This window comes from Nannochloropsis gaditana (assembly GCF_000240725.1).
Source record: "Nannochloropsis gaditana CCMP526 unplaced genomic scaffold scaffold552, whole genome shotgun sequence".
In the NCBI taxonomy this organism is placed as follows: Eukaryota; class Eustigmatophyceae; order Eustigmatales; family Monodopsidaceae; genus Microchloropsis; species Microchloropsis gaditana.
Genome location: NW_005803401.1, coordinates 1 through 10,425, shown reverse-complemented (window position 1 = coordinate 10,425; position 10,425 = coordinate 1). Strand labels below are relative to the sequence as shown.

Genomic DNA, 10,425 nt, shown 5'->3' with positions numbered 1-10,425 from the left:
CTACATCCGCGCGGCTTTCAACACGGACTCCGTGGTGGAGCGTGTGGAAGGCTCCAAGAGATTCAGCCTGCCTGGCGAGCGCCAGTTGGCCCTGACCCCGGCGTGGGACCAAAGCACCAGGGCCTTCGAGCTCACGGTGGCCCAGGACATCCAGGCGGGCAAGACGAACGCGGTCCTCGAGCTTTCTCAGGCTGACAAGGACGGGAAGCTCACGCTCAACCACCAGGTGGACGACGCCAACACCATCTCCCCCACCCTCAGCCTTAAGCGGGGCTATCTTACCTACCAGTGGACGCACCTCCTCGGTGACGGTGCCAAGCTGCAGACCACTCTGGACCCGTTCACGGACCTTGATGTCACCTGGTCAGACCCCGGGAAAGGCGGGGAGTGGGTGACACGCGCCAACATCCCCCTCAAGGAGCCCAGGACGGCCACGCTTTCCTTCAAGCGCAAGTTCACATTCCAATAAAGTGACCCTAAGGTGACATCAGAAGAGGGAATGGGTTCCACGGAAATCGCATGGAGTGATGTTGGGGATGTGGTGCTCTAATTAAATAGCGAGTTTCATCGTGCCATGCACAAGGGAAAACTAACAAAGGGCTTACAACTTAATAGGGAATTGAGAAGATCTCAGCCATGTGTTCTTCAAGATAGGCTCGCGTCCTTCTCGAAGGGCGCTGGCCTTCTTGGCGTGGCTGGAGGAAAAGTGGGTTAGGACGAGCAGAGGTGCTTGACAGCCAAAAACAAAGAGACTGCGTAAAGCCAGCCAGAGAACTTTAACAAGTGTTGCAGAATGGAGCACGAAAGAGATAGATGGAAAAAAAGATGACCAATCCAGCAATGTTTTCCTTTTTGCCCTTGCACTTTTTGCTTGTTTGGGGGATAAGGGCTAGGAGGTTCAACTGGATGAGGCGTGCTGAGTAAATGCTGCCTTCTCTTACATATTTGCTACCTGCCGCCAAAGTGGGGGTTATTTTTATCTGAACGTTCATACTAAATAGCTTAGTAGCAATCTTGCCCTATCGTATGCAGGATCGGGCGGCTCGGGGCCCCGTCATTTTTCTTGTCCTCCTCGCATTCCAGCTCATCTCCACCGTCACCGGGCTCAGATCCTGTGCAGGCATGCGAGCCCGGGTCTTGCCGGGATTCATATTTCGACTTCACAACAACCAGAATGGGGAATTCTCTGCAATTTTGACACTCCCATACCGGAGATGGGGACCTTCATTGCGCTCTTGTATTAATGTTCCTTATCAACGGGGCTCGACTGCATCGACCGTCTCCACTCCAGGTACCACCCAACCTGCTCCTAGACCAAAGAGCCTACAGGACCTACGGGAAATTGCTTCGTTTTTCCCGGGTACTCCAAAAGACAACAGTACTGCCTTTTTCCACGCCTCTTGCGAATTTGCCACCGTCCCAGAGGCAGTCGCTACGGCCTTGCATATGTCCCATGATCGCGCAGCAAAGCTTCACGAGATCGGAGCTGTTTATATCTACAGGCAGAATAAATTTCGGCGCACTCACTTGATAGAGAAGTATCCACCTTCAACGGTTTTGGAAGGAGACCTCTTTCGGGTCTACTTATTCCCACGCCGTTTCCCGGAATGCATGATTGACTATACCTTCCGGGTAATATGGGAGAACGACGACCTGCTTCTGGTGGACAAGCCTCCTGGCTGTCCCTGTTCCTTGCACGTCTCAAATGCACTCGAAGCATTGGACGTGGCAGCCTCGGCAAGTTTGGGCCTTAACCTTATCCGGTGGGTTAACACAGAGAAGCACGGTGCTATTTTCCTTAATTGATCGGTGGTGCGTCTTTTGCAAGTCCAGAAAAGCGCTGATATTCGTCCCCATTTTCCTCGCACAGTATGAATCGCCTTGATGTCGTCACTTCCGGGCTCGTGCCTCTGGCCAAGACCGCGCAGGGTGCCACTCGTTTTTGGGAGGAGATACGCCGCGACCGGCTAGGCAAGAGGTACAAAGCCCTCCTGACGGGCCCCGTCCCCGTGGGTCTCCTCGAGCACTACATGCCAGGTGGGTCTTCTTGGCTAGCATTATGTTCTCGACTGACCATCCTGGAGACAGACGAGTCGCCCTTACCACCCTCTCCCCACGTCGCCGCCCCTCTCGTCCCCTAGGGAAAATCATCCACCGCCGGCCCGCCCCCCGCGCCATCAGCCGGCGGCCTCTGCCGGGCTGGAAGCTCTGTCAGACCCGCGTCTTGTCCTGCCAACCCGTCGCTTTCTCAGAGTTGAACTTGGTCGCTATCCACGATGGTCAAGATGGCGGCTCTGGCGGCGAGAAGGACCTGCCGCCCTCTCTTTACGAGGTCGAGGCCGAGCTTGTCACTGGCAGGACCCACCAACTTCGCGCAGTTTTCGCTGCGGAAGGCAGCCCCATCTGGCAAGACAGTATGTATGCCCCAATGACTTCCTTCCTATTGGAGGATGAAAAGGACCCGGCCATCCAAGCCCTCTACCCCCTGTGCATGGAGCCCCGAGCCTCCACAGGCATCGCCTTGCAGTGCGCGAGGTTGTCATTCTGGGAACAGACTGTGCATGCGGGGGCGCCATGGTGGCGCAGAAAGGGGGTGAACAGAGAAGGGGGCTGTCCAGACGTCGAAAGTGACAGGCAAGGCTTGCGAGAGTCAAAAGAAGTAAAATAGACAGGCGTAAACGAAAAAGCTGTCACCCGGCACGCGTTTCCTTTTTGTGCCCCAGAAAACTGGATTCGATCATCTTTACATTGCACTTTTTTGGGCACGATGCCATACCCCCTTAACGCTTCGAGTACATGACGCTGTCCCTCTTCTGGCCCATGATCTTGCCGTCCTCGTTGCGGGTCCCCGGGGCTTGCTGGGCGGCCGCGTGCTTCCCAAGCTCGGGAGGCACCTTCATGTCCGTGGATTCCAGGTAGTTCTTCAAGTCGTGGAAGACCTCGCTGTCGTTCTCCGTCAGGAGCGTCGTCGCCAGCCCCTCCTTGCCCGCGCGCCCCGTCCGCCCGATCCTGTGGCAGTAGTTCTCTATCTTAGCGGGCATGTCGTAATTGATCACATGCGAGACGTCGGGGATGTCCAGGCCTCGGGCTGCCACGTCTGTGGCCACCAAGACGGTGAAAACCCCGTTTCGAAAGGCCTCCAGGCTGGCCTCGCGCTGGTCCTGGCTCTTGCCCCCATGCAGAATCCCGCAGGAGATGCGCGTCTGCTCCAGATGCCGAGCCAGCACATCGCAGGCCCGCTTGGCGTTGACAAAGACGATGAACTTGTCCTCTTTCTTCGGGCTGGTCAGGAGATCCACCACCGCCTTCCTCTTTCCCGGCTCCGTGGTGAAGATGAGGCGTTGCTCGATCCGCTTGTTCTTCCCGCTGTTGGCCTCTCCGATCTTGATCGTGGCGGGCGCCCTCAGGTAGGACCGAGCGATGCGCTCCACTGCCGGCGGCATGGTGGCCGAGAACATGGCGGTGACACGGTAGAGCTGCTCCCCCTTCTGCGCCGCGTCCGCCTGCCGGTCCGCCTCCTCCTCGTTCTCGGACTTCAGGAGGCCTCCCATGGTGTCGAGCACGGCCACCACCTGCTCCTCGAAGCCCATGTCCACCATCCTGTCCGCCTCGTCCAGAACGATGTAGTTGCACTGGTTCAGCACCAGGTACCGGGAGTCGATCAGGTCCTTGAGCCTGCCCGGCGTCCCAATCAATATGTCCACGCCCTCGCGCAGGGCAAAGGCTTGGTCCTCAATGGGCTTTCCCCCCACGCCCGAGCAACTCTTCAGACCCGTCCCCTCGATCAAAATCGCAACCTGCGCCTCGATCTGCTCCGCCAGCTCCCGGGTTGGCGCCATGACCAGAGCCAGCGGCCCTTCCTCCGGCGTGCGGGTCCGGTGCTCCGCCGGCAGGGTCAGGCAGTAGTTGATCATGGGGATGGCGAAGGCCCCCGTCTTCCCAGACCCCGTCTCCGCGATCCCTATGATGTCCCGGCGGCCCATCCCCACCGGGATGGCAGCCCGCTGAATGGGCGAGGGCTCTTTCCAGCCCATGCCCTCAACGGTCTTGCGCAAGCTGGCAGGCAGGTTCGCCTCCTCCCAGTTGCGAAGAGGCAAGACGCGCTGGCGCCCGACCCGCATGCTGATGTCGAAGTCCTCCCGGAAGATCCGCCAGTCCCTCTCGGTCATGCTCTCCAAGCTCTTGTCCCGCCAGTGCTGCCCCAGCACCCCAATCGTCGCCCTCTCCATGCCCCGAGCCTCCGCCTCCCGCCGCCGCCGCATGTCCTCCATGAAGGACCGGCGCTCTTCCTCCTTGTCCCGCCTGTCCCCCCGACTCACGCCCGCCTCCTCCTCCGCCCGTCGCTCCTCCTCCTGCCGTCTCAGCGTCAGCGCCTCCAGGTACCTGTTCGTCTTCCGCTGCTCCCGCATATCCACGCCCGCCACGTACCCCCTCCCGAACAAGGGGGTCACCTCCAGCCGCTGGTTGTACAGGGGGTTGCTGTCCCGGCTCGTGTCTTCGGAAGCCTCCCAGTCAAACTGGAAAATGCGCGCGAACTTCTCGCTGGGCTTCACCACGCGCCGCTTCACCTCCTTCTTCCCCAGATAGTGGTCTTTCAGCGCCTGCAGCTCTTCTTGGCGTTGCCGCTCCAAACGCTCCCGCTCCCGCTCTTCCCGACTCAAACCCCTTCCTCCACGCTCCCTCTCCTCCCTAGCTCCACGATCGGAAGCCCTCCCACGGGCCCCATCCCTCCAGCCTCCTTCCCGGCTTCCCTCTCGCCCGTCGCGGTCCCGGTGCGACCCGGGCCGGGGCGGACCCATGCCTCCATCCCCCGCACTGCCACCCTTGCCGACATCCTTCATTGCCATACCGGTCCTCTTCACACTCGGGGCTTCTGCTGCCCGCTTCTCCTGCAATTTCTGCAACGCCAGTTGCTCCCGTTGTTTCTTGGTCAGAAACTTCACCTCATGCGCTCCCCCTTCAATCAGGGTTGGCAAAGGCGGAAGCTTATGGTTCCCTTTCGCAATCCCTCCCGCTCCACCGTTCCCTCCTGCATCTCTCCCTCCATTACTCCCTGTTGCCGACGCTCTCGCGGCAGCCCTAGCTTCAGCCCGCGCCGCAATCTCCGCGATGCGCAAGGCCTCCTCGGGCGGCGGCCCCGCCTCTTTCTCCTCCTCTCTTACATCCATCTTCGCCCGTTTCACTTGCTGCTCGCCATCATCCACGACATGCCCATTTTCGTGGTCGCGCCTGGAACACAAGGATCGGAGATGAGGACTTGGTAAGGGCCTTGGATGTCGCGAATGCCAAACGGGGCATCGAGGAGGTCACGGAGGACCACGAGCAAAAACTTACTTGAGAGATGACATTGCCGGGAAGATGAAAGCTTACTCGAATGTGTCCTGTCAAGGCGTTCAAGCCGATGAGTAAGGTGATCGCTTTAAATACTGAAGCCGGGCTCCTAATCCCTGAAAAGCGCGTGACCCAAGTGCGGTCTGCCCCTCGCCCCCGCCTTACAGGCAGCGATACAGCCGCTTGGACGCAATGAAAGACGCTCGCCAAGTTTTCCACGCTTTTGTTGACGTCTCCACACTCTTATTTTCCTTGTATAGAATGCAATCAAAGCTAAAGCTTGGACAGGAAGACTGGTGACACTTATGTCACAGTCCCGACGGGCCTCCTGCCTGAGTGTCGCCCGGACAGACACGACGTTTTCGATACGCCTTCTGACCCCTGCAGCTTTTTCCTCAACTCTTCGAGTCGTTAAGGAGAGTCTCGACTTGAAATGACAAAGTACCCCGATAGAGAGTGGCGATTCTCTCAAGAAGACTGGCTCAAGGCCAGTAGGTTGACCGCGGGTGGAGTTACCTTCCTTCTCACTCTCTCCGCCTCGCAGTTCTTGCAAGGGCGGCTTCTGGGCATTTCAGCTGCTTCTCGAGCCGCTACCCTTGCGGGCATGCTTTCAGTGAGCACTGGGTCGATGCTGGCATCATTGGCAGCGGATGAAGCTCCGGCGACCCTGAGCGTAGCGCTAGGATGGGTACCGGAAAAGGACCGAAGGAGAAAAGGAGGTGTAATCGACAAGCGCGGGACCATTTCAAGCTCGACATTTTCCCTCTTGGGATACGACGCTGGAAAGAAGAAGGAACGGTTGCTTGGGGCTGCGCGCACAGCCTTGGTGGGCATGCTGCTATTCAAGGGTCTTGGAGGGCGGTTCAGCGGCGTCGCACCGAGTAACGTGGCACAACCGGGCGCCTTCTTTAACGTCCGTGGCACCCTCCCTGCAGGACTGGAGTACGCGAGTCCCAAACAGAAACGGCGGTTGGATATGTTTGGGTGGGTGTACGGCTGCCATACGTGCGGCAGGCGTCAAATGGGAGACTACGTGGGGGACCACATGCCGCCAAGGAAGGTGGCAGTGGAGATGAGCCGTCGCTGGTGGCGGCGGCTCTTGGGCATTCGGTGAGGGTGCAGGAGGGGAAGGGACGGAAAAAAAACAGGCCATGCCAAGGCGCAATTTTTATTGTCTTGTGGGGAAAGGAGAGGGCAGGACCAGCCCCCGCCAAACGTCGCTCACGCCCACCATCCCCCTTCTCGGCACCCTTTACGATCAACAGAGTCAAGCAGCGCTTCACGCCCCAGTGTCGCCCATGCTCCAGCATTCAGAGCGCAGCAGTACGCAGCGATCGACGCATTCTGGTAGGATTGGCCTCCCATCAGTCGCTCGCTGCCACCGTGTCAGCGGCAGAAGTAAAGGGAAATGATATGTTCCTTGCCACGAATCAAGCTCTTTGACGCCCTTTTGTCGCATCTCGTATCGACCTTGGTTTTCCCCCCTGGCTTATCAAACGTTCCCCCTCTCCAATCCAGGTGTATCACTATCTCTCCCTCCGGCGGTACCACGCGACAGGCGCGGTTTTAGAAGTGGTCTCCCTTCTGCCCGGCCATGGCATGCTGGATGGACTGATACATCAAAATGTGGGGCGGGTAAGCACCTGGTGGCGACGTAAGGGGCGTGCGGAGGGAGACTGGCAGTGACGGTGATAATGAGTGGTAAAGGGGCCTGACTCTCTGACATGGCGCGGATACCCCGGTCTAGGATGAGTTTGAAGTCAAAAAACGCAGTCAAAAGGTGTGAAAATAACGTATGACTGTTGCTGATTGTAGAAAAAATTCAAACCGACAGTTTAATGCTTGCTTTGCATAAAGCTTGTGTGGCTGCTTTTCACCGGCCCAGCACCTTGACATAGTGTACCTTGGATTTCCTTTTCCAATCGTAATCTTTCCCATCTTTTCTCTCCTCGCTTCAATTATGCACAAGCTCTCTGCACGAATTTATGCTTTGGTATCCGAAATGGCCCATTTGTTGTAGGCATGTTCATCGTCTCTCGTACCCAGCGTTGGGGTGAATCTGATGTCGAGTCATCTGAACACGTACTCGCACGGGTGACGATTTATTTGTTGGTCCTACAATGAGGACAATCCAGGCGGGGCCTCGGGGCTTATGACGCCCCGGTCCATGCAAAGTGGGTCCCTCAGGCCACATTTGCTGCGCAATCCTGGATTTCTTTGCGAGAACTAGTCTGTTTCTCCGCCTCCTCTTCTTTTCGCACCATGTCAGCCGCGATTGTCACCCGTAGAAAAGCATCTCTCATTTTAAATGTCGTTATGGTATCTCCAGGAGGCTGCATGTCCCAGTGAGTGCATCTACGGACAGACCGCCGATTCTGCGACATCTCTAAATATGAAATTACAGACATGTACTGAACGCGCCAAGTTGTCATTTCATTTCTTCTAAAAAGACAAGTATACGCAATTTGGAGGCAACCGCGCCTTCACCAACGTTCTTCCCGACTCTTTTTCCCTCCCTCTCCCTCCCCCTTCTCCATCCATCCTTCTTTTTACTTTCGCTGTGTTTCTTTCGCAGGTAGCCTCTGGCCCTGTTGTTTGCCTTTATCTCTTAAAGCGGCCCATGATACCGGAGAGCAGTTTGGGGCTCATAGCTAGTGCTGAGCCTATCGCCAGGGCTGTGCACCCCACGGCCAGGAGACCGATGCTCGCCGTGGAGAAAGTCTTGTCTTTTGATCGCTGCTTTTTCTTCTTGCCCGCTTGTTGCGGGAAGGGCTCGTCGTCATTTTCTAGAGCCTGCTGTCGCTCCTCCTGTTTGTCGCCTTCTACTTTGCGTTCCACGTGGGTCGAGCTGTTGCTGCCACACACGCGGCCCGGGCTGCGTTCCGTTTCCCTCGTCATCTCGTTCTTTTTCAAGCCTTCCATGGTAGCGTCGTTTTCCTCCTGCTCTTCTGTCAGCCGGACACCTCCCTCGGAGTCCTCGCTGATGCTCTCACAGGCCCTCAATTTCTCCGCTCCGCGCACACAATCCGTGCAGGCCTTTTGGAGGCCTCGCAGACCTAGAACCAGGACACGGGCACTGGAGCATCCTGAGCACACCACACGCCCGCAGGCGCGGCAGTGGTGCTTTCGGCGCATTAGAGGGGAGAATTCGGCCATGCACACCATACAGGATAGAGCCAATTCGTCGTGTACCCACTCTACGTCATAAGCCACGGTAGGGTCTAGCTCGCTCGGATGCACGTGATGTTTTTTATTTTTCATCTTCCTGCTCAAATCACCTGCTGCAGAGAACCCGGAGTAATTGGATGTGGCGAAGCTCTGGAACGTGGTAGCGGAGTAAGAGCTTTTTGCGTTGGAAAGGCGACTCGCCACGGAGTGCGTGGAGAGCGTATCCTCTCCTCGTAGTAGGGCGGCTTGTATGCTTTTCGGGGATCTCGTCTCAAATTGTTGTACATGTCTCCAGCTCAGAGGCACGCGTCCGTTGGGGCTTCTCTCCATTGTTATTATTAGCTTTAGGAAGGTAGATCTGCAGTCAATCTTGTGAAAAGGCGTTCGTGAAACATGTGAGCACGCAGAAGTGACTAAAGCGACGACATGGACATCGAGCACAAGGCCAAAGCCACACAAAGCGGAAGCAAATTGGAAAAGCGGCCGTTTATTGCAAGGCTCTTGATTCCAGATGGAGGAACGCTTCAACGGCCTCAGCGCGGGACGAATCAGGGCGTGCAGGGATACGGTTGAACGGTCGATAGGTTCAAATTGTACACGAAGTATGGGCCATGCCTTTGGTGCCTCCTTTGCACAATATATGCGGCGCAAACGCAAAGGGATTGCATCTGGAATAAGAGACGAAGTACGCCAGAAAAAAAGAAGCGACCGTTGAGCTACCTGAGAGAAAAGCTAAATTTGAAACTCCCACAGGCTAACGGCAAGGAGCCAGCCAGGCGGTACGAGAAACACCACGAAGGTCCTCGAGCCCTCCCGGTACGCGAAACACCACGAGCATCCTCGAGCTTCCCCAGGCAGATGGACACAGGAGTCGGGTTGCAGCAGTGCCTCGCTCCATGCTGGGGAACTGCGTCTTGTCGTTTCATTGTCTGCTGAGGTCAATTTCAGAGTCTTTGACTGTTTATTGATTAATGTGGAGGGAATTTGCGTGTCATAGACAGGAAAACCTTTTCGCTTCTATTTCTGTTGGCCTTCGCTTGTTCCTTCTTCAACAAGTCCTCTGTTGGAACTCGTGGACGTCTCCGTCCTCTGCCCCCAATAGACGCGTGAACTCGTGCTTTCTGACCTCACCATTCTGTTTTCTGCCCTCTTCTGTCGTTTTAAAACAGAATATCATGCAGATGACGAAAGGGCTTTGGTTTGCGGCGGCAGCTGCGACCACATTAATTCTGAAGGCGGACGCTTTCTTGCCGTTGCAGCCTGCGACAAAATACAGTAGCCATGTCCTACCAGTACACCTCGCAGCTCTGACACCAACATCACTGCAGCCACGAACCGGAGCCATGCGCCCCCTGACAGCTAGCGGGGGCGATGGCAATGGCGGAGAAAGTGAGTATGGAATTGATATGTATTGAGAAGCATGTCTGTTGAGATAGGAAGAGTATGTATCCTGGATACGACTTTTCTCTAGCGTCTATGCGTTTGTGAAGGGCTCATCTGCTAGTGTCATCACGCAAGTTTCTCCTAAGTTTTCCTCACCTCCCTCTCCGAACAGCCACCTACAAGGTCCAGGTCACGGGGAACGTTGAGGTGACGCCCGCGATGAGGGATTACGTTGAGAAGAAGCTAGGCAAGGTGCTGGTGAAAATGCCCGTGCACGACGCCATCAACAAGGTCGACGTCCATTTGTCCGTGGTGAATCTGGCGCACGCGGCGAAACACTCGCACACGGTGGAGGCCACGCTCTTCATGAAGGGCGGTCAGGTGCTCCGGGCCTCGGAGGAGACGGACTACATGTACGCCTCCATCGACCTGGTCTCGCACCGTATTACCAGGCTGCTGCGCAAGTTCAAGGATCGCAAGATCGGGAAGCGGAAAGAGGTGAACTTCGAGGAGGACGGCGAGTCCGACGGGCCTCCTGCCTGA

General features: G+C 56.7%; 5 protein-coding genes across 5 annotated transcripts; 3 read left to right on the top strand and 2 right to left on the bottom strand.

Annotated features, from left to right (window-relative positions):
* Positions 1-1,007: 1,007 nt before the first annotated feature.
* NGA_0169100 (ribosomal pseudouridine) lies at positions 1,008-2,432 on the top strand (the record flags this gene model as incomplete). The annotated part of the gene is given in 5 exon segments (XM_005854300.1): positions 1,008-1,763; positions 1,871-2,037; positions 2,142-2,347; positions 2,359-2,377; positions 2,416-2,432. The coding sequence occupies 5 exon segments, from the start codon at positions 1,027-1,029 to the stop codon at positions 2,430-2,432; spliced, it is 1,146 nt and encodes a 381-aa protein (XP_005854362.1). The 5' UTR covers positions 1,008-1,026.
* A 348-nt stretch (positions 2,433-2,780) lies between these two features.
* On the bottom strand, positions 2,781-5,385 carry DDX23 (ATP-dependent RNA helicase DDX23/PRP28; the record flags this gene model as incomplete). Its single annotated transcript, XM_005854295.1, has 2 exons — positions 5,335-5,385; positions 2,781-5,229 (listed from the first exon to the last, which is right to left on the bottom strand). Exons 1-2 carry the CDS (start codon positions 5,346-5,348, stop codon positions 2,781-2,783), a joined length of 2,463 nt encoding a protein of 820 aa, XP_005854357.1. The 5' UTR covers positions 5,349-5,385.
* Positions 5,386-5,886: 501 nt separating this feature from the next.
* NGA_0168800 (uncharacterized protein) lies at positions 5,887-6,930 on the top strand. The gene is made up of 3 exons (XM_005854297.1): positions 5,887-6,445; positions 6,597-6,678; positions 6,850-6,930. Exon 1 carries the CDS (start codon positions 5,936-5,938, stop codon positions 6,443-6,445), a length of 510 nt encoding a protein of 169 aa, XP_005854359.1. The 5' UTR covers positions 5,887-5,935; the 3' UTR covers positions 6,597-6,678; positions 6,850-6,930.
* A 1,002-nt stretch (positions 6,931-7,932) lies between these two features.
* On the bottom strand, positions 7,933-8,829 carry NGA_0168700 (fgd6 protein; the record flags this gene model as incomplete). Its single annotated transcript, XM_005854296.1, has 1 exon — positions 7,933-8,829. One exon carries the CDS (start codon positions 8,827-8,829, stop codon positions 7,933-7,935), a length of 897 nt encoding a protein of 298 aa, XP_005854358.1.
* Positions 8,830-9,661: 832 nt separating this feature from the next.
* On the top strand, positions 9,662-10,425 carry NGA_0168900 (sigma 54 modulation protein ribosomal protein s30ea; the record flags this gene model as incomplete). Its single annotated transcript, XM_005854298.1, has 2 exons — positions 9,662-9,888; positions 10,055-10,425. Exons 1-2 carry the CDS (start codon positions 9,675-9,677, stop codon positions 10,423-10,425), a joined length of 585 nt encoding a protein of 194 aa, XP_005854360.1. The 5' UTR covers positions 9,662-9,674.

Excerpts from the sequence above, each read along its gene's own strand:
- NGA_0168800 (XM_005854297.1), top strand. The coding sequence starts at position 5,936 with ATGCTTTCAGTGAGCACTGGGTCGATGCTGGCATCATTGGCAGCGGAT.